Below are 24,449 nucleotides of genomic sequence, written 5' to 3'. Positions count from 1 at the left end.
TGTGTCCTAGGTCTGTATGTCACCCAGCAGTGGTAGAATGATGAGCTGTAACACTATAACCACACACTAGTGCTGCGACCTAGGTCTGTATGTCACTCAGCAGTGGTAGAATGATGAGCTGTAACACTATAACCACACACTAGTGCTGCGACCTAGGTCTGTATGTCACTCAGCAGTGGTAGGATGATGAGCTGTAACACTATAATCACACACTAGTGCTGTGTCCTAGGTCTGTATGTCACTCAGCAGTGGTAGAATGATGAGCTGTAACACTATAACCACACACTAGTGCTGTGTCCTAGGTCTGTATGTCACCCAGCAGTGGTAGGATGATGAGCTGTAACACTATAACCACACACTAGTGCTGTGTCCTAGGTCTGTATGTCACTAAGCAGTGGTAGAATGATGAGCTGTAACACTATAACCACACACTAGTGCTGCGACCTAAGTCTGTATGTCACTCAGCAGTGGTAGAATGATGAGCTGTAACACCACACACTAGTGCTGCGACCTAAGTCTGTATGTCACTCAGCAGTGGTAGAATGATGATTCACTAAGCAGTGGTAGAATGATGAGCTGTAATACTATAACCACACACTAGTGCTGCGTCCTAGGTCTGTATGTCACTCAGCAGTGGTAGAATGATGATCTGTAACCACACACTAGTGCTGTGTCCTAGGTCTGTATGTCACCCAGCAGTGGTAGAATGAGCTGTAACACTATAACCACACACTAGTGCTGTGTCCTAGGTCTGTATGTCACCCAGCAGTGGTAGAATGATGAGCTGTAACACTATAACCACACACTAGTGCTGCGACCTAGGTCTGTATGTCACTCAGCAGTGGTAGAATGATGAGTTGTAACACTATAACCACACACTAGTGCTGTGACCTAGGTCTGTATGTCACTCAGCAGTGGTAGAATGAGCTGTAACACTATAACCACACACTAGTGCTGCGTCCTAGGTCTGTATGTCACTCAGCAGTGGTAGAATGATGAGCTGTAACACTATAACCACACACTAGTGCTGCGACCTAGGTCTGTATGTCACTCAGTAGTGGTAGAATGATGAGCAGTAACACTATAACCACACACTAGTGCTGCGACCTAGGCCTGTATGTCACCCAGCAGTGGTAGAATGATGAGTAGTAACACTATAACCACACACTAGTGCTGTGTACTAGGTCTGTATGTCACCCAGCAGTGGTAGGATGATGAGCTGTAACACCACACTATAACCACACACTAGTGCTGCGTCCTAGGTCTGTATATCACTCAGCAGTGGTAGAATGATCAGCTGTAACACTATAACCACACACTAGTGCAGCGACCTAGGTCTGTATATCACTCAGCAGTGGTAGAATGATGAGCAGTAACACTATAACCACACACTAGTGCTGCGACCTAGGTCTGTATGTCACCCAGCAGTGGTAGAATGATGAGCTGTAACACTATAACCACACACTAGTGCTGCGACCTAGGTCTGTATGTCACTCAGCAGTGGTAGAATGATGAGCTGTAACACTATAACCACACACTAGTGCTGCGACCTAAGTGTATGTCACTCAGCAGTGGTACAATGATGAGCTGTATCACAACACTATAACCGCACACTAGTGCTGCGACCTAGGTCTGTATGTCAATCAGCAGTGGTAGAACAATGAGCTATAAAACTATAACCACAATAGTGCTGCAACCTAGGTCTGTGTCACCCAGCAGTGGCAGAATGATGAGCTGTAACACCACTCTATAACCACACTAATTACTAGGGTAACATTTCCCCCACTCAGAGCATGTAACTGGTTTCTCATCTCTATGAATTCCCTGATGTGTAACAAGAGGTGGTTTCTGTATAAAACACTTCCCACACTCAGAACTAGGGTTGGATATCAGAAACAAATAGTTACCAACCATCAATGTTCATGATCCGTTTGAAGTACTCTTTTCCATTGAAAAGAGGGTTTTGCGACAGTTGCCAGCTATCTGCTGCTGCCTACGATACCCATCCGTAGAGCGTATGAATTAAGCCGAGGACACACAAAAGTGGGGTCTGCAGCTCAACTTCTGTGCCTATTGCAGCTGTTTTTTTTCTATGCAAGGTTTAACCACCAATGGTTATGATGCGATAGCTAGTAGCTATTTGATGTCAGAAGCTTGGCAATCAATCGACACCAAGCTCTGATGTCCATCTCTATTCAGAACATGGAAATGGCCTCTCATTTTTATGACTTATCTGATGTCTAACAAGAGGTAATTTCTGTGTAAAACATTTCCCACATTCAGAGCATTGATATGGTTTCTCACCTGTGTGACTTCTCTGGTGTCTAACAAGATATGATGTCCTTGTAAAACATTTCCTACACTCAGAACACTGAAATGGTTTCTCACCTGTGTGACATCTCTGATGTATAACAAGAGTTGATTTATGTGTAAAACATTTCCCACACTCAGAGCATGGAAATGGTTTCTCACCTGTGTGACATCTCTGATGTATAACAAGATCTGATTTCTGTGTAAAATTTTTCCCACACTCAGAGCATGGAAATGGTTTCTCACCTGTGTGACATCTCTGATGTGTAACAAGATAGGATTTCTGTGTAAAATATTTCCCACATTCAGAACATGGAAATGGTTTCTCACCTGTGTGACATCTCTGATGTATAACAAGATAGGATTTCTGTGTAAAATATTTCCCACACTCAGAACATGGAAATGGTTTCTCACCTGTGTGACATCTCTGATGTGTAACAAGAGCTGATTTATGTGTAAAACATTTCCCACACTCAGAACATGGAAATGGCTTCTCACCTGTGTGACTTCTCACATGTGTAACAAGAGTTGATTTCTTTGTAAAACATTTCCCACACTCAGAACATGGAAATAGTTTCACACCTGTGTGACTTATCTGATGACTAACAAGAGCTGATTTGGGTGTAAAACATTTCCCACACTCAGAAGTGACTGTATCACCGCTATGATCTGTACTATGTGCAGCAATATATGAGTTACCAGAAGTACATTCCTCAAGAATAGAGGGATCAGATGATATATCTGCACTAAGAAGTGATGGATGTATATTTAGGGTTATGTCATTTTCTTCTGGAGATCTTTGTGTGAGGTTATCTTCTAATTTAAAATCTGGACACCAAACAAGATGTCCCTCCGAGGTCTTCCTTGTATTCGGTCCACCTGGTAGAAATCAAATAGTTATCCAAGTATCCCACAGCAAAGGCATCATTAATTAATATTAATCTCACCCCTATTCCCATAGGTTTGTGCTTAGTACAACATCATGCGGAACACTTTGGGCTTCTACCTTTCACACTCATAAACATAATATAGGAGAAGAAAAGAAACAAGCCTTACTAAATAGAGCAGACCGCTACTACTCTACATTCTTTTTACTAGCCCAGGAGCAGGCCAGCCCTAGATAATGCCCAAGGGAACTTTCACCCAGTTCCCAAGTTATAGGCAAAGGGTGAAAGGTCAATCCCTCACCTCAGCATTTTGGCCATACTTCTTTATGAGGCCGTCATTTCCTTTGACACAAGAAAAAATAAGACAGAAATAAATATAAAAATGTGTAAATACTAATTGATTAAGGATGCAATATATCCTATATATTAATTAAATAGAAAAATTGTATATTAATGTATATGGAAAAAAATAGCTGCTAGTTCCAATGAAGAATAGTGATAGTTCCACAAAAAGAGAAAACAAAACAGAAAACTGCTGATAAAGATATATATACAGTCAGGTCCATAAATATTGGGACATTGACAGAATTTTCAGATTTTGGCCTCTATTCACCACCACAATGGCTTTGAAATGAAACAAACAAGATGTGCTTTAACTGCAGACTTTCAGATTTAATTTGAGGGTAATTACATCCAAATCGGGTGAACGGTGTAGGAATTACAACAGTTTCAATATGTGCCTCCCATTTTTTAAGGGGCCAAAAGTAATGGGACTATCAACTCAAAAGCTATTTCATGGACAGGTGTGGGCTATTTCCTCGTTATTTCATTATCAATTAAGCAGGTAAAAGGTCTGGAGTTGATTCTAGGTGTGACATTTGCATTTGGAATCAGTTGCTGTCAACTCTCAATATGAGATCCAAAGAGCTGTCACTATCAGTGAAGCAAGCCATCATTAGGCTGAAAAATCAAAACAAACCCATCAGAGAGATAGCAAAAACATTAGGTGTGGCCAAATCAACTGTTCGGAACATTCTTAAAAAGAAAGAACGCACTGGAGAGCTCAGCAACACCAAAAGACCCGGAAGACCATGGAAAACAACTGTGGTGGATGACAAAATAATTATTTCCCTGGTGAAGAAAAACACCTTCACAACAGTTGGCCAAATCAAGAACACTTTCCAGGAGGTAGATGTATATGTGTCAAAGTCAACAATCAAGAGAAGACTTCACAAGAGTGAATATAGAGGGTTCACGACAAGATGCAAAGCATTGGTGAGCCACAAAAACAGGAAGACCAGATTAGAGTTTGCCAAACAACATCTAAAAAAGCCATTACAGTTCTGGAACAACATCCTATTGACAGATGAGACAAAGATCATCTTGTACCAGAGTGATGGGAAGAGAAGGAAAGGAACTGCTCATGATCCAAAACATACCACCTCATCAGTGAAGCATGGTGGTGGTAGTGTCATGGCGTGGGCATGTATGGCTGCCAATGGAACTGGTTCCCTTGTATTTATTGATGATGTGACTGCAGACAAAAGCAGCAGAATGAATTCTGAAGTGTTTCGGGCAATATTATATGCTCATATTCAGTCAAATGCTTCAGAACTCATTGGACTGTGCTTCGCAGTGCAGATGGACAATGACCCGAAGCATACTGCAAAAGAAACCAAAGAGTTTTTTAAGGCTAAAAAGTGGAATGTTATGCAATGGCCAAGTCAATCCCCTGACCTGAATCCGATTGAGCATGCATTTCACTTGATGAAGACAAAACTGAAGGGAAAATGCCCCAAGAACAAGCAGGAACTGAAGACATTTGCAGTAGAGGCCTGGCAGAGCATCATCAGGGATGAAACCCAACGTCTGGTGATGTCTATGCGTTCCAGACTTCAGGCTGTAATTGACTGCAAAGGATTTGCAACAAAGTATTAAAAAGTGAAAGTTAGATTTAGGATTGTTTAGTTTGTCCCATTACTTTTGGCCCCTTAAAAAGTGGGAGGCACATATAGAAACCGTTGTAATTCCTCCACCGTTCACCTGATTTGGATGTAATTACCCTCAAATTAAAACTGAAAGTCTGCAGTTAAAGTACATCTTGTTTGTTTCATTTCAAAGCCATTGTGGTGGTGAATAGAGGACAAAATATGAAAATTCTGTCAATGTCCCAATATTTATGGACCCGACTGTATATATATATACACATACATATACTGTAGATTATATATAAAATATGTACATTTATATAACTTTGTCTAGCTATATAGCCCTATCTATTGTAATAAGATTGGGGAAAGAAGGTCCCACTCCTCGGGTAGTTGGAACCTCCAAATACACAGTCAGGAAACAGCACACCAGTCCAGGGTTTTCGTGCAAGCTAGCCTCAGTTTCTGTTGTGCAGTATAAAATGGAAAATATAAAAATAAATCCTAGCCCGTCTGGCCACTAAACAGAATCCCTCTCTCAAAGTGGTAGGGCCTATTTCCCTCACCACAAACATAGGCATATGCACATTACTTACAAGTAATACATGAGCCAAACCCTGACACAGCTTATATGAGCCTCTCACAGCTGCAGGCACTAATTAGCCTGCTCTCAGGCCAGAAAAGATGAACTGTTCTTGTGGATGGAGCCCTCCCTTCACTCTCACATCCACACCCACAGGACCCATTATCCACCTTTCCTTAAAGCCCAAAACTCTCATCAAGCATAAACAGACATTTCCTGAGAGTTTAAAATACATAGGGTCAGAAACTGAGAAATATATTTGCCACTTAGTACTTTACTAGTGCTTCTGTTACTCTATATATACAGTATATCTATTTTACAAGTCGTCTTGAGTGCTGCCATAGATGCTATATATTTATTCCTTTCCTGACTGGGAAAGGTAATTGGTGGGCATGCGGCGCAGTACCGGAGGCAAGCGTGGGTGTGCCGGCATTACCGAGTATCATGCATATGGTAGGGCAGTGAGAAATCAAGAAGCACCCATGTTGTTTGCAAATGAATAATATCAATTTAATATTAATATACAAAGACAGAAAATATATATTAAAAAAATGATTCAAGACTATAAAAACTTCTAGCTTATATAAGCCCCATGAAATACAATAAAACGCATAGATGCTGGTATCATTGCATCATCTACATAGATAAAATTGTGAATTGGCAGAGGTATGTAGACTATCTATGGGTCCCATGAAGAACTGTAGGAATTTCTCATTTACATGAACAGTAATTATCTAAATCTGGAGTTCACAACCACCGGTGGTATTTCTGGATCTTGAAATTTACATAAAAGAAAAAACTATCCAAACAAGACCCCATATCAAGTGAATGGAAACAATATGTTGGCGTACAACAGTAATCATAGACAATGGGTAAATATGCCAGGAGGACAATTCCGACGCTTAAGACGAAACTGTACAGAAGACAATATCTTCATGGAACAAACCAGAGAAATGAAGAAAAATTTTATCCAAAAGGGCTACAAAGAAACAGCATTACAAGAGCAAATAGACAAGATCTCAAAACTAGAAGAAAATAATTAACTACAACTCAAAAACCAACAACAAACAGAAACACAATCCATTTTAATCACACAATACAACGGGAACCATAAAGAAATTGAGAAAATCCTGAATAACCATTGGATGTCTTATTATTGGATGAAGAACTGAAAAAAAAGTTCACCAACACAATCAAAAATCGTGTACAGAAAGCAAGAAATTCAAAACAATGTCTAACACAAAGCTTCTTCCCCACATTAGGGCAAAAAAAACCCCCATAAAACAAGAAAGGAGCCTACTTCTGCCAGGCTGTAAAAAACAAACATCAACCACGAAACCAGCTCAAATTTTCCAATCAAGTATCACAAAAAAAGAATTTAAAATCAAGAACTGTATGTCTTGTGACACTGAGGGAGATATATACTTATTGGAATGCCCACGTGGCACCCAATATGTTGGCCAGACAAAAATAAAAAGAATATCCGAACATCTGTGTAATATACAAAAAGGACTGAAAACAGAGCCCCAAAAGGGCAAAAATTTGTTGGTATACAGAAAAATATACCCCACTGGAGAGAAGAAGATCTGGTTAACTCTCAAGAAGAATGAAAGGAAATGGATATACCAGTTACTAACGTCGGAGCCTAATGGTCTCAATATAGACATTGAACTCAAAGCCTTTTTAACATAATTTTAACACAATTGCAAACACGTTCACAACACATAACATTTTAACTTCAGTGATCTCTCATTCTCTTCTTTTATCGCCTATTTTGTATTTATCCTTTGATTTATATTTTATTTTGTCAAAATAAAGCACAGCAGTATATTGTTTTTAAATATGGCTTATAGGAACATGAGGTTGCTGCTATAACAGGGCACTTCAGGTTCCAGTCATTCCCAATTCTAAATAAAGTTTTCCTATTCAAAGACTTAAAAAAATGACAGCAAATATCCTTGAAAAAGCATCCCAACGAATGTGAAATGCGCTGGTTTAACCGTGGACAGTGCGAGTGAATACTAGCTGGAGGAGGTGAGACCCTTGTGAAGAATATAACGGCATCTGACATCACAAAGTGCCGCGACTATACGACCGGGTCCCAGCCACATATCGGTGACTGCAGGGAAAGGAGGAATGCCGACCTCAGGTAGGGGGAGGTAGGGATAGGGATACCCTCAACCCCAACAGGGTGAAGAACCCTCTGAAAAGCGGACACTGGACCTCCTATCACCGCACCCATAAAGCCCTAAAAGGCTATAAACATTAACAATATACACATAGTGGCCATAATACCCACTTTTTAACCATATATAATGTTGATGCTGAATTTTGTGCTTATGTTTACCTAATTATTTTATTAACATACATTGACGCTAGCGCTCAGTCCAGCCTTTGATGCTGTACACATAACCTAATCTATTTCCCTAACTGAGCTGCTCATCTCCAGCGCAGCACGCCAATCCATTTCTGTTCATAAGAACGTTGCAGGTCAGTTTCACTAAACATCTCATCAAGACAGAACAAGGCAGGTCCAGGCAAGAGGAAAGGAGAACCGGTGGTTAATGTCAGCCCCTGTGCTGACATTATCCACCGGTCCCTGGACTCTATGCGCCAGTAATGTATGCCCTTGTGGTCTATTGGAGTCCCGGACGGACCTGTGTCCGCATCGGCGCCTCTGGTCTGTCTCCAGAGACCGGCGGCGAGACTGGGGACAGAGGAGCCACGCTAACCAGGTCACGTTCGATGCCCCGCCGAGTTGCGGTGCCGCAGAGGGGTGATGGAGCAGCAGCACAGATATCCACAAGACTGTCTAGTACTGCTTGCTCTGTTTAGGGGCCTATCCCCTACACAACTTTTTGCACGATCCAACCAAAACCAGGAGTTTTTGGTCGCATTGAACAGAAAGTTGTGTAATGGATAGCCAGGAAGGACCAGCGATGCGCGTGCACTCTGGGTCCTTGCCGACCCCGACTATCTACTGAACATGCCCGTCAACCTGATGACGATCGTCAGGTTCCGCATGTTCAGAGATAAGAGGTCAGTCTCTGCACTGAATGACATTCAGTGAACATCGTTCAGTGCGGGCACTGCACCTCAGCGACCTGAAGGTCTGAACGCTAGTCGTTCAGTCTTTCAGGTTGCCTAGTGGATAGGCCCCATTACAGTAAAGTAAAATAAAAAGAAGATATATGGTAAGAACTTACCTTTGTTATCTCTCTTTCTACGAGGTCCTTAGGGTCCACAGGGATACCTTGGTGTATAGTAATGGCAGAGGCATCCGGGCACCACGCAGTTAATTTTTTCTTCCCAGGATGCACCTGGCTTCCACTGTATACCCCGCCTCCCAGCCAGAAGATCCTCAGTTTAGTAGTAAGCCAAAGGCCAGAGGAGGAGAAAATAAGAAAGTAGAACTCAAGAATCACATTCTCATACAGAAGTAGACTGAAACTGGTGACCAGAGCGAAGCCCAGCTGAAGCACAGGTGCGTCAGGGCGGGCGCCCTGTGGACCCTAAGGATCTCATAGAAAGAGACATAACAAAGGTAAGTTCTTACCATATCTCTTCTTTTCTACTTCAGGGTCCTTAGGGATCCACAGGGATACCTTGGGGATGTCCCAAAGCAGTCACTTTAAGGGTGGGGACGCTTCTGTGCAAAAAGGAGAATCCACCGCCCAAAGGAAGCATCCTGAGAGGCGAAGGTATCAAAAGCATAATACCATAGAAAAATATGAACAGAGGACCACGTAGCCGCCTTGCAAAGCTGAACACCCGAGGCGCCACGGCGAGCTGCCCATGAAGGACTCACAGACCCTCTATAGTGAGCAGAAACAGAGGGCGGCACTGGAATGCCTTCCAGAGTGTAAGCCTCAGAGATCGCCATGCGAATCCACCTTGCCAAAGTTTGCTTATTGGCAGGCCAACCCTTCTTGTGGAAACCGTAGAGGACAAACAAAGAGTCCAACTTCCGAAGGGAACTGGTAGGGTCCACGTAAATCCGTAGAGCCCGTACCACATCCAATGAGGCCTCACCTGCTGAAAGGTCTGGTGAGTTAAAGGCCGGTACTATAATATCCTAATTAATGTGGAAACTAGACACCACCTTAGGAAGGAAACCAGGGCGAGTCCGAAGTTCTGCCGTCCCAGTGAAAAATTAGAAAAGGAGGGCGACAGAAGAGAACCCCCAAATCTGACACTCTTCTGGTCGAAGCAACAGCCAGAAGAAACACAGTCTTCGCTGCAAGCCACTTGAAGTCCACTGAGCCCAGAAGTTCAAATGGAGGTCCTTGGAGAGCCCTAAGGACCACAGCCAAATCCCAAGGAGCCACTGGAGGGACAAAGGGAGGCTGAATGCGAAGGACACCCTGCCTAAAGGTGCGAATATCAGGAAGCGTAGCAATCCTACATAGAAATCACACTGACAGTGCAGAGACATGTACCTTTAAGGAGGCGAGGCGAAAACCCTGATCTAAGCCCATCTATAGGAAAGCCAGAACCCTGGATATCCGAAACACCTGGGGATCGACCCTCTAAGGTGACACCATTTAAAGTAGGTATGCCACACCCTGTGGTAAAACCTGTAGAAGCCGGTTTCCAAGCTCTGAGCATGGTGTTAACTGCAGAGCTGGAAAAACCTTTCGACCTTAGTAGAGATGGCTCAAGAGCCACGCCGTCAAAGACAGACAACCCAGGTCCGGGTAAAAACAAGGATCCTGAGACAACAGGTCCAGATGTTGAGGTAACATCAACAGAGAGACTCTGAAAATCTGAATACCAGTGCCGTCTGGGCCAACAGCAGGATTGTGCCACATTCCAGCTTGAACTTTCGAAGTACTCGAGAAAGAAGGGACACCAAAGGAAAGAGGTACACAAACTGGAAGGTCCACTTGACTGACAGAGCGTCTACCAGGAGAGCGCCTGGTCTGGACCCGTACACTGGCAGTTTGTGATCGTGTCGGAAGGCCATGAAGACCACGTCTGGAAGGCCCCACCTTTCCACTAGGAGTAGAAACACCTCTTGGTGAAGAGACCATTCCCCGGGATGCATGTCATGACAGCTGAGGAAGTCCGCTTCCCAATTGAGGACTCCAGGAATGAACATTAACATTGCAGTCATGGCTGGAAGATGGCCTTCCGCCCATGTCAGAATGTGGGAGACTTCTGTGACTTTGAGTTCCTCCTTGGTGGTTGATGTAAGCCACTGTCGTGGTGTTGTCCGACTGTACATGCACAGATTTCCCCTGAAGTATGATTCCGGCTTGCAACAAGGCTCGGAAGACTGCCCGTAATTCCAATATATATTGGCAGGACAGACTCCTCTGCAGCCCACCGACCCTGAAATGTGTGTGGACTGTCACCACGCCCCAACCCCGAAGAATGGTATCGTCAATAGAGTCCAGTCCGAGATCCAAAAAGGGCGCGAGATGCCTCATCTGTAGCTACCAAGTCAGAGACAACCGGACCTTCGGAGAGAGCATTCTATTGTCTGTGCTTTTATCCGCTGAGGTAATCCATCCCACCTACAGAGGATTAACAGTTGCAGAGGTTGCGACTTAAACTGGGCATACTCCACCATGACGAAGCTCGATACCATGGATCCCAGTAGTTGCATTGCTGGGTGAATGAACACCTTGCTACCCTGGAGACATTTGCATCTGCAAAACAGAGATCTTGTCTGGTGTCAGAAAGATCCGTTGCTGTCGTGAATCCAAGAGGGCACCCACATGGAGCATTCTCTGAGACGGATTCAATGAGGACTACTTCCAATTAATCAGCCACCCGTGCGACTGGAGCACCGAGATGGTAAGCTGCCGTTGGTGGAGAAGTACCTCTGGAGATACTGCCAGCAGCAAGAGATCGTCCAGGTAAGGTAATAAGCGGATCCCTTGTAGTCTCAGATGGAATGCAATTACCACTATACTCTTGGTAAACACCTGAGGGGCCGTTGAGAGGCCAAAAGGTAGAGCCCGAAACTGGAATGTTGTTGCCATATAGCTAGTCTGAGAAACCGCTGGTGCGAAGATGCAATTAGGATATGCAGGTATGTATCCTGGACATCTAGGGATGCCATAAATCCCCCAGTTCCATCGCCAGTATCATGGAGCGTAGGGTTTCCATCCTGAATCGAGGTACCCCGAAGAATTTGTTCAGGGACTTGAGATTGAGGATAGGTGCTATGAGCACCAGAAAAAGGTTTGAATAATATCCCTGTCACCTTTGCAACATTGGGACAGGTACAATGACTCCTGCCTGTAGCCAGGAATGTACTGCTTTCTGGGCCTGCAAGGCTTTGTCCTCGTGAGGACTAGTCGTCGGGCTTGGCAGCCGGACACCTTGCGCTCCAAGCCTGTTTCTTGGGCTTGCCAGTCTGACTGACTCTTTTAAACCTTACCTTGGGCCCTAAAGGGCCGAAAGGACACAGTTCGTGACCCGGCAGGCATGGACGCAGAAAGCAGGCATGCCGTCGAACTGAACTTTACCATTATAAGGTATGCAGAGCCACAAAGTACGGTGAGCCGCAAATTGCGGCCGCCGACCCCCTTGAGGATAGGAAAGTAACATCCAAATCAACCTCATTAATATATGCGGCTGAATCACGGAGATTGCCCACCAGAGTCACATGGTCGCTATTAGCGTCTGAAGACAGGGACTCCTCTAGGGAGTCTACCCAGGACTCCATAGCTCTGGCTACCCAGCAGATAGCCATAACCGACCTGGCCACCGCACCCAACAGGGAATAAATAAACTTCAGGCAACTTTCCACCCTCTTACCTGTAGTGTCCTTTAAGGAAGATATGGAAGGCATAGGCAAAGTCACGCTCTTGACCAAGCGCGTGACATGCGAATCCACCACAGATGGAGATTCCCATGTGGCAAAATACTCCCCAGCAAACGGATATGCGTGAGCCAGGCGTCTTTGTGTCTGGAACGCTTTCCGGGAGTTTTCCATGCTACCTCCAAATAATCCACTAGTTGATCAGAAAAAGGAAAAATGGTAGCAGTAATTCTGCTTGGATATAGAAGCCGGAGGATCATCCTCCTCTATGGTCAAGACCGAGCATACGGTCATGGGGCACATGGGTTGCACAGCATATATAGCACAACCCGATCAGGTACTTTGAGCCTGATTGCAAATTCCCAAGGGTTGGGAATCTGTGCATGCACCAGACCCATACTGCAAATGTGCTACAAATCAAGCTTTGCTCTTCCAAGATAATTAATAAGCGCCTTCTTAAACCATCTGCAGTTGTCATGCAATGTTCCAAAAAGACCAAGCCTCACAGATCTGAAAATGGCTGTGCACCAACGCTTCCCATCCAACCTGATGCAGCTTGAGAGGTGCTGTAAAGAGGAATGGGCGAAACTGCCCAAAGATAGGTGTGCCAAGCTTGTGGCATCATATTCAAAAAGACTTGTGGCTGTAATAGCTGCCAAAGGTGCATCAACAAAGTATTGAGCAAAGGCTGTGAATACTTATGTACATGTGATTTCTTCGTTTTTTTTTTTTTTATTACATTTGCAAAAAATCGCAAAAAAATTTTTTACACGTTGTCATTATGGGGTATTGTGTGTAGAATTTGAAGACAAAAATTAATTTATTCCATTTTGGAGTAAGGCTGTAACATAACAAAATGTGGAAAAAGTGAAGCGCTGTGAATACTTTCCGGATGCACTGTATTTGTGCAATATTGTCTAGATAAAATCACCAATACATCCAGAGGGAAATGTGCCATAACCACGTGGTCCCGTTCCTAAAATAAACATGTCATATGATCATCTGAAAAGAATGGTGAAAATATTCACTCTAGTGCACCCAAAATAACTGGAAAAACAAGATAAATCCAAACGTAATATGATTAAAATATATCATTCACTTATTTGAAAAATCTTTCCAAAAACATTGAACATAATAGACACCGACACTCTCCATCAGTCTGTACAACGCGTTTCGTCCTAACCACCAGTGTGGTCCGTAGGACTTCCTCAGGGTTATATACAATAATAACAGGCCTAAGTTCTTCTACACTGTGACCTTCATCTAAAAATAGAAACCAGTGTAAATACTATGTAATAAAATGTATAGCCTGAGTCCTAAGACCTCCATCTCTAGAAGATGGCACCTCTATTAAGGTGGAGTCTTAGGACTCAGGATATCCGTTTGCAGCCATTTTGACCTTATTGCTGGTGTTTTACACTAGTCTCTAATTTTAGATGATGGTCCCTCTAATATAGTGGAGGGTTGGTGCACATTTTGTAAGAGCATCACACAGACACATTACCGTTGACCCACTCTGCTACACAAGAATGCAATATAAAGTCATGTGTGTAGTATGATCTTAGGGAAAGGGGAATCACATCTTATTCTGCTTTACTATTGCAGTATTAGTATACACATATAAAGAATGAACTAGTATGGTATTATTATTCAAGAAGATAATCTCACATGTGGTAGAACACAGGTATGGGCGCAGAGGGGTGGGACCGGGTACTAATTACCCAGACCCAGGCTTGCTGGTGTGGCCGGGCTCCCCTCCCTCTTACCTTACACCAGCCCAGCACATGTTGCAGCAGCCTCTTGTGCCTGTAGGGGGGAAGGGGGGGGGGGGGTGATCGCGCCTCCCCCTGGCTTTTCACAGAGCGGAGGGGCTCACAGCGCACCACTACAAAATTAATATTTTTCCTTTTTTTTTTTTTTTGTTAAATCGCAAGGGACATGGCCACACCTCAACTGATTAGTCATTGCCCCCCACCCTGGGATTTGGCGCAGCTCTTTACGGCCCTGAACACAGGTAGGATCATGCCGACATCCCTTCTACTGATGTATGAAATACACCAGAGAGTGTGGGGAGGAGACTGGACAGATCTCTGGGCTGGTAACACACAGTGACATGATGTGAGGGGGGAGCATGAGTATAATAGGGACTGATGGCTCCTGATGTATGAGAAACACCAGAGCGTGTGGGGAGGAGACTGGTCAGATCTCTGGGCTGGTAACACACAGTGACATGATGTGAGGGGGAGAGCAGGAGTATAATAGGGGCTGATGGCTCCTGATGTATGAGATACACCAGAGAGTGTGGGGAGGAGACTGGTCAGATCTCTGGGCTGGTAACACACAGTGACATGATGTGAGGGGGAGAGCAGGAGTATAATAGGGACTGATGGCTCCTGATGTATGAGATACACCAGAGAGTGTGGGGAGAAGACTGATCAGATCTCTGGGCTGGTAACACACAGTGACATGATGTGAGGGGGAGAGCAGGAGTATAATAGGGGCTGATGGCTCCTGATGTATGAGATACACCTGAGAGTGTGGAGAGGAGACTGGTCAGATCTTTGGGCTGGTAACACACAGTGACATGATGTGAGGGGAAGAGCAGGAGTATAATAGGGGCTTATGGCTCCTGATATATGAGATACACCAGAGAGTGTGGGGAGGAGACTGGTCAGATCTCTGAGCTGGTAACACACAGTAACATGATGTGAGAGGGAGAGCAGGAGTATAATAGGGGCTGATGGCTCCTGATGTATGATATACACCAGAGAGTGTGGGGAGGAGACTGATCAGATCTCTGGGCTGGTAACACACAGTGACATGATGTGAGGGGGAGAGCAGGAGTATAATAGGGGCTGAGGAGGATGTAGAAGAAGATGATTTTACTGACTGAATTATTTTTTGTATTTATAATCAGCTAATCATAGTGATGTATGCAAGATATGTAGTCATTCCCAAGTTCCATCCTCATAGGAGTTTACTATCCAAATACCTGAACACACAGGTGCATTGTGTCAGAAGTCAATTAACATACCAGTATATATTTGGATTGTGGAAGGAAGTCCACATAAAACTGGGAGAACATACAAACTCCACACATATAATACACTGGTTAAAATCAAACCGAACACTATATTATGGTGCAGAAAGAGAATGTGACTTTTTTCTGTAATAAGTGTTTATTACTTACCTGTGTTGATATCTGTAAAAATGTCCTCCTCCTTACACTGCTGATCACCCCTCACATATGTCTCTTCTTCTCCCTCTATATCTTCTGCCTTCATATCAGTTACATGTGTCTCTTCTCCCTCTATATCTTCTGCCTTCATAACAGTCACATACATCTCTTCTTCTCCCTCTATATCTTCTGCCTTCATATCAGTCACATACGTCTCTTCTTCTCCCTCCGTATCTTCTGCCTTCATATCAGTCACATACGTCTCTTCTCCCTCTATATCTTCTACCTTCATATCAGTCACATATGTCTCTTCTTCTCCCTCTACATCTTCTACCTTCATATCAGTCACATATGTCTCTTCTTCTCCCTCTACATCTTCTGCCTTCATATCAGTCACATACGTCTCTTCTCCTCCCTCTATATCTTCTGCCTTGTTATCAGTCACATACGTCTCTTCTCCTCCCTCTGTATCTTCTGCCTTTTTATCAGTCACATACTTCTCTTCTTCTACCTTTGTATCTTCTGCCTTGTAGTCAGTCACATACATCTCTTCTTCTCCGTCCATATAATTTATCTTAATATTAGTCAGATCTTCACCCTAATTAAATCAGAGAATAAAAAATTGCATAATGTCTGATGTCATTACTTGAGATTACACAGTATAATATCAGTGTATAAGACACACAGCTTCTGTACAGATCATATAGTGACAGTCACTGTGGAACCCTAAATCCCATCTACCTGATGCTCCTGTGGGGTCCTGTGATTCTCCTCTGTACTATCCTGTGAATGAAGAGGACGGGGACATCTCTCTGGGGTATTTCGGTTACTGACACACTGTGACTGAATATATTGTATATATGTAATTATCACGTGATGTGGCCCCCATACATGCTCTCCCCTGTAATATAAATGACAGTCTCCTCTTACCCAGTGATGTGAGGGGCTGGTGATTCTCCATCATCACGTCCCTGTACAATCCCCTGTGTTCCTCTATATACTCCCCCTCCTGCATTGAGACATAGACAGTGACATCCTGACACCTTAGAGGAACCTGACACACACAATGACACACCCCCTGGTGTTACTGTATAACGTCCCATTCCCAGCAGTCACCTCTCCAGCTAACAGCTGAATGATATTGTTGGCGAGTTCCTGGATCTTCTGGTCATTGTGTCTCTGCTGTATCAGTGAGTGAGGTGGAGGCACCGTGATGGGGCTCTGGGTCCTGCTCAGTCCTCCTGACACACGGGGATGGCTGCTGGGTGTCTCAAACTCACCGGATGTCTTCTTCACTACTGTGTAATCCTGTGTATTGGGGAGACATCAATAATAAAAAGGTCAATTAAACTCCACCTAGATGAGGCTGTTTATTTAGGTGTTCATTTTGCATAATATATAAAAAGACTATTTTACAAAAGCATATCTTGTAATAAACTCCTATATATAGGAAAATGTCAAGTGTATAGTATCTCCTGCAGCTTGGACATCTGTGTGTCAGTGACAGAAACAAAATTACATACTGCAAACAATGTAATAAATCCCAACTCCAGTGAGGACTGTGGGACTGATACTATATCTGAGACCGGCTCCCTGCTGCTCGGTTATTACTATAGACATATGTGATGTCACTGTGACACTCCTAGATCCCCTCACCTCCCAAGTCATGTCCGTTTTATTACTATAAATATAAGTGATGTCACTGTGACACACCCAGACCCTCTCACCTCCCCGGTAATGTCCCTGTATTATTACTATAGATATAAGTGATGTCACTGTAGAACTCCCATATCTCCTCACCTCCCCAGTCATGTCCCTGTATTATTACTATAGATGTTATGTCACTGTGACACTCCCAGATCCTCTCACCTCCCCAGTCATGTCCTTAAATTATTACTATAGATATAAGTGATATCACTGTGACACTCCCAGATCCCCTCACCTCCCCAGTCATTTCCCTGTATTATTACTATGTATATAAGTGATATCACTGTGACACTCCCAGATCCCCTCACCTCCCCAGTCATGTCCCTGTATTATTACTATAGATATAAGTGATATCACTGTGACACTCCCAGATCCTCTCACCTCCCCAGTCATGTCCCTGTATTATTACTATAGATATGTGATGTCACTGTGACACTCCCAGATCCCCTCACCTCCCCAGTCATGTCTCTGTATTATTACTATAGATATAAGTGATGTCACTGTGACACTCCCAGAACCCCTCACCTCCCCAGTCATGTCCCTGTATTATTAGTATAGATATAAGTGATGTCACTGTGACACTCCCAGATCCCCTCACCTCCCCAGTCATGTCCCTGTATTATTACTATAGATATAAGTGATGTCACTGTGACACTCCCAGATCCCCTCACCTCCCCAGTCATGTCCCTGTATTATTACTATAGATATAAGTGATGTCACTGTGACACTCCCAGATCCCCTCACCTCCCCAGTCATGTCCCTGTATTATTACTATAGATATAAGTGATGTCACTGTGATGCTCCCAGGCCCTCTCACCTCCCCAGTCAGCAGATAGATGATCTCCAGGGTGAGATGTAAGATCCTCTCAGTCCTGTGACTCCCGTCCTTGTCCATCCTCAATGAATCAGTGAGAATACAGAATGTGTGACGTGTAATAGACTCTGGTTCCTCACAGCAGGACTATCTAGGAATAAATATCACAGAGAACACATGTAACACAGTCAGACATGTAACACTGAGTGACCAGTAAGTCTCCCCTTTCCCCCCAGCCATAGAGCCCTGGTCAGTGTCCGTCAGAGGCTCTTATGACCCAGCCCCATAAGGCTCCTCAGAGGCCGTCACACAACGCTGTACTGTATAAGGTTACACCAATGCTCCTCTCCTGGCCGGGGGTCTTATTCCTCCCAGACACATATTTGGTGCAATTTGCTCCAGGTGAATCTTTTACAAACACATGAATTAGGGATGTTGGGATTTTTTTATTTTGTTTTACATTTATTACAGAAACTGAGAGAATCTGTGACTATACTGAGGTCATACAGGTAACAGGGGTGTGAGGGGAGAGTACACAGGAGAGCAGAAGGGGTGCAGATATGGGGAGAGGGGAAGTAACGTAGGAATACAGAGCACACAACAGGGGGTATAACAGCTGTACAGAGGTGTCAGTAACACAGGGGAGGGGGAAGGGAACAGAAGAGGTTAATAACACAGGGATAGGACAGCAGGCAGCCCAGGGGACACACAAAGGGTTACACAATACAGAATCCCATCAGTCACTCTGCACAAATGATGAAATGACAAATGACCGCACCTCAGATGTATGTTACATGTGTGACCAGCCTGCCGGCCGTGTGTGTGCAGCGTAGGGTGGGGTGAGACATGTCCTGGGGGATAATCAGTGACACTCTGAGGATCTGGGGACTGTCACAGCCACTGGCTGTCTCTGAGAGAGTCTCTATTGCTCAGGATAACAAGACGCCCTGACAGACAGTCTCAGCTCAGGGAGTCAGGGGAAATTGTGGTTGTGCTGTCAGGTGTTATTATATAATAGGAGTGAGGTAAGAGTATATAATAATAACACATTACATTTATTATAGACAATAACACATAAAACAAACCAATGCACTTAGATGTATAATGTCAGTCTCTCAGGTGTAGATCTCTATGTTACAAGGAAATATAGTTACACACCCAGTAACTGTGCAGAGAGCTCCTGTAACAGAGTATTAGGATTGTAGTAATACGTTTGTACATAGTGACACAAGGTATAAAAGCCACATTCCACTGACTATAATCATTACTAGCCCGAGAGAGAAGAGAGTTACTGTGCGATAGCTGAGTCAGGGCTAATACATGGTCAGTAATAAGATCATTGGTAGAAGGGGATATAATATGTCATGTACCTGGCACAGAGATCACAGACCCTTTGGACACATCCTCTAATCATAAATTACCCCAAATGTTTTAGTAAGTTTCGTACTTTGGTAAAAACGACCGCGCAGATCTTGGGTGAATAAAAAAAAAAATCACTGAAAATGGTTTTAACGTATCGGGTCTGATTTTTCGGATGTTTTAAACATCACATTTGGTTATAGAAGGCGGTTTTTTAAAGGTTGTTAAAATTGCGTATTTACGACACAAAAATATACTTGCGCCCATTTTAACGTACAGTAATTTCCTGGGGAAAAAAAGATTTCTATCATTTTCAAAGTTTGCTTTTTTTCACCCAAATTTTGTGCGGCTGTTTTTTTACCAACGTTTGCAACCTACAACATTTTGGGGTTCATTTCTCATTAGGGGGGGGGTGTCCAAAGGTTTCTGAAAGAAATCCCCACAATTTTAGTAAAAAATAGAGATTTAGCATTTTTTTTCATCCAGATCTCGGATGGAGAAAACTTTTTTCCATTTTTTTTCGCCATTTTCACCTGTTTGCCGTTATCGCCTGTTATTTGGGTAAAATCAGCCATTTTTGCCGTTTCTTTTAGCGAAAATTGTCCGATTTCAGCGATGTCGAAAAAAACTGCCATTTTCGCCGGTAACTGAAGAGAGTTTAACTATATTTTCTTGTAGCATAAAGATATACACCTGAGAGAATGACATTATACTTTTAAGTGGATTGGTTTGTTTTATTGTCTATAATAAATATAATGTTATTATTATATACTCTTACCTCACTCCTATTATATAATAACACCTGACAGCACAACCACAATTTCCCCTGACGGTTGCTTATAATTAGGGCATCACGGTCGCCCTTAGGAGGCTGCTGACTTGTCTTATTGCTAATGTGGGTGTAATACTGACCTCTGGGTGGATACTGGCGCTAATTATACCTTACTAGTTACAGCTCAGGGAGTGCCGCCTTATATCCTTCCCCAGCTCCTGTTATGTATCATATGGTATATACAGTACATACATGTTATACCTATTATGTGTTATTCCCTGACCTCTCATTACTGTTATTATTACTCTACAGCTGCTGCTATAACAGGAAACCACGTGTCACTCCCTCTGTACAATAATAACAGGACACTCGCCCTGTATAATAATAAGAGGACAAAACAGGCTGCTCCCCCTGTATAATAATAACAGGACACCACAGACTGCTCCCTCTGTATAATCATAACAGGACACCACAGGCTGCTCCCCCTGTATAATAATAACAACAGGACACAACAGGCTGCTCCCCTGTATAATAATTAAAGGACATCACAGGTACCTCCCCCTGTTTAATACTAATAACAGGACACCACAGGCTGCTCCCCCTGTATAATAATATTAATAGGACACCACAGGCTGCTCCCCCTGTATAATAATAACAGGACACCACAGGCTGCTCCCCCTGTATAATAATAATAATAATAACAGGACACCGCAGGCTGCTCCACCTGTATAATAATAATAATAATAACAGGACACCACAGGCTGCTCCCCCTGTATAATAATAATAACAACAGGACACCACAGGCTGCTCCCCCTGTATAATAATATCAGGACACCACAGACTGCTCCCCCTATATTATAATAATAACAACAATAGGACACCACAGGCTGCTCCCCCTGTATAATAATAACAGGACACCACAGGCTGCTCCCCTTGTATAATAATAATAACAGGACACCACAGGCTGCTCCTCCTGTACAATAATAATAACAGGACACCACAGGCTGCTCCTCCTGTACAATAATAACAACAGGACACAACAGGCTGCTCCCCCTGTATAATAATAACAGGACACCACAGGCTGCTCCTCCTGGATAATAATATTATCAGGACACCACAGGCTGCTCCCCCTGTATAATAGTAACAGGACACCACAGGCTCCGCCCCCTGTATAATAATAACAGGACACTACAGGCTGCTCCCAATTATTACTAACAGGACACCACAGGCTGCTCCCCCTGTATAACAACAGGACACCACAAGCTGCTCCCCCTGTATATTTATAATAACAGGACACCACAGGCTGCTCCTCCTGTACAATAACAGGACACCACAGGCTGCTCCCCTTGTATAATAATAACAGGACACCACAGTCTGCTCCCCTGTATAATAATAATTACAGGACACAACAGGCTGCTCCCCCTGTATAATAATAACAGGACACCACAGGCTGCTCCTCCTGTATAATAATATTATCAGGACACCACAGGCTGCTCCCCCTGTATAATAGTAACAGGACACCACAGGCTCCGCCCCCTGTATAATAATATTATCAGGACACCACAGGCTGCTCCCCCTGTATAATAGTAACAGGACACCACAGGCTCCGCCCCCTGTATAATAATAACAGGACACTACAGGCTGCTCCCAATTATTATTAACAGGACACCACAGGTTGCTCCTCCTGTACAATAACAGGACACCACAGGCTCCTCCCCCTGTATAATAATAACAGGACACCACAGTCTGCTCCCCTGTATAATAATAATTACAGGACACCACAGGCTGCTCCCCCTGTATAACAACAGGACACCACAAGCTGCTCCCCCTGTATATTTATAATAACAGGACACCACAGGCTGCTCCTCCTGTACAATAACAGGACACCACAGGCTGCTCCCCTTGTATAATAATAACAGGACACCACAGTCTGCTCCCCTGTATAATAATAATTACAGGACACAACAGGCTGCTCCCCCTGTATAATAGTAACAGGACACCACAGGCTCCGCCCCCTGTATAATAATATTATCAGGACACCAAAGGCTTCTCCCCCTGTATAATAGTAACAGGACACCACAGGCTCCGCCCCCTGTATAATAATATTATCAGGACACCACAGGCTCCGCCCCCTGTATAATAATAACAGGACACCACAGGCTGCTCCCAATTATTATTAACAGGACACCACAGGCTGCTCCCCCTGTATAATAATAATAACAACAGGACACCACAGGCTGCTCCCCCTGTATAATAATATCAGGACACCACAGACTGCTCCCCCTATATTATAATAATAACAACAATAGGACACCACAGGCTGCTCCCCCTGTATAATAATAACAGGACACCACAGGCTGCTCCCCTTGTATAATAATAATAACAGGACACCACAGGCTGCTCCTCCTGTACAATAATAATAACAGGACACCACAGGCTGCTCCTCCTGTACAATAATAACAACAGGACACAACAGGCTGCTCCCCCTGTATAATAATAACAGGACACCACAGGCTGCTCCTCCTGGATAATAATATTATCAGGACACCACAGGCTGCTCCCCCTGTATAATAGTAACAGGACACCACAGGCTCCGCCCCTTGTATAATAATAACAGGACACTACAGGCTGCTCCCAATTATTACTAACAGGACACCACAGGCTGCTCCCCCTGTATAACAACAGGACACCACAAGCTGCTCCCCCTGTATATTTATAATAACAGGACACCACAGGCTGCTCCTCCTGTACAATAACAGGACACCACAGGCTGCTCCCCTTGTATAATAATAACAGGACACCACAGTCTGCTCCCCTGTATAATAATAATTACAGGACACAACAGGCTGCTCCCCCTGTATAATAATAACAGGACACCACAGGCTGCTCCTCCTGTATAATAATATTATCAGGACACCACAGGCTGCTCCCCCTGTATAATAGTAACAGGACACCACAGGCTCCGCCCCCTGTATAATAATATCAGGACACCACAGGCTGCTCCCCCTGTATAATAGTAACAGGACACCACAGGCTCCGCCCCCTGTATAATAATAACAGGACACTACAGGCTGCTCCCAATTATTATTAACAGGACACCACAGGTTGCTCCTCCTGTACAATAACAGGACACCACAGGCTCCTCCCCCTGTATAATAATAACAGGACACCACAGTCTGCTCCCCTGTATAATAATAATTACAGGACACCACAGGCTGCTCCCCCTGTATAACAACAGGACACCACAAGCTGCTCCCCCTGTATATTTATAATAACAGGACACCACAGGCTGCTCCTCCTGTACAATAACAGGACACCACAGGCTGCTCCCCTTGTATAATAATAACAGGACACCACAGTCTGCTACCCTGTATAATAATAATTACAGGACACAACAGGCTGCTCCCCCTGTATAATAGTAACAGGACACCACAGGCTCCGCCCCCTGTATAATAATATTATCAGGACACCAAAGGCTGCTCCCCCTGTATAATAGTAACAGGACACCACAGGCTCCGCCCCCTGTATAATAATATTATCAGGACACCACAGGCTCCGCCCCCTGTATAATAATAACAGGACACCACAGGCTGCTCCCAATTATTATTAACAGGACACCACAGGTTGCTCCTCCTGTACAATAACAGGACACCACAGGCTGCTCCCCCTGTATAATAATAACAGGACACCACAGTCTGCTCCCCTGTATAATAATAATTACAGGACACCACAGGCTGCTCCTCCTGTACAATTATAACAGGATACCACAGGCTGCTCCCACAGTATAGAAATAAAAACAGGACACCACAGGCTGCTCCCTCTGTATAATAATAATAATAATAACAACAACAACAGGACACCACAGGCTGCTCCCCCTGTATAATATTAACAGGACACCATAGGCTGCTCCCCCTGTATAATAAAAATAACAGGACACCACAGGCTGCTCCCCCCGTATAATAATAATATTAACAGGACACCACAGGCTGCTCCCCCTGTATAATACTAACAGGACACCACAGGCAGCTCCCCCTGTATAGTAGGACACCGTTACCTGCTGTTGCCGGACACTTGCCTCTAGTTGCCTCTACCTGGCTGGCTCCGGCATGTCTATGACAAAATGGCAGCTAAAGCCC

General features: G+C 44.0%; 2 protein-coding genes across 4 annotated transcripts in view; one reads left to right on the top strand and one right to left on the bottom strand.

The window, feature by feature from the left end:
• The window catches only part of LOC148442965 (uncharacterized), a 142,875-nt gene that overhangs the window by 110,118 nt on the left and 8,308 nt on the right, over positions 1-24,449 (top strand).
• On the bottom strand, positions 1,435-24,415 carry LOC148442966 (uncharacterized). 3 transcript variants are annotated; one of them, XM_088463454.1, is made up of 6 exons: positions 24,368-24,415; positions 18,186-18,333; positions 16,778-16,969; positions 15,674-16,259; positions 2,473-3,189; positions 1,435-2,388 (listed from the first exon to the last, which is right to left on the bottom strand). In XM_088463454.1, exons 2-6 carry the CDS (start codon positions 18,261-18,263, stop codon positions 2,192-2,194), a joined length of 1,770 nt encoding a protein of 589 aa, XP_088319580.1. In that variant the 5' UTR covers positions 18,264-18,333; positions 24,368-24,415; the 3' UTR covers positions 1,435-2,191. The 3 variants fall into 3 exon arrangements, with proteins under 3 accessions (XP_088319580.1, XP_088319578.1, XP_088319579.1); XM_088463452.1 differs by having other exon boundaries at positions 1,435-3,189; XM_088463453.1 differs by having other exon boundaries at positions 1,435-3,189; positions 18,186-18,329; positions 24,368-24,407.

The sequence above is a fragment of the Taudactylus pleione genome, unplaced genomic scaffold (assembly GCF_031769625.1).
Source record: "Taudactylus pleione unplaced genomic scaffold, aTauple2 ptg001378l, whole genome shotgun sequence".
Classification (NCBI taxonomy): domain Eukaryota; kingdom Metazoa; phylum Chordata; class Amphibia; order Anura; family Myobatrachidae; genus Taudactylus; species Taudactylus pleione.
This window is presented reverse-complemented; position numbering and strand designations above follow the sequence as displayed.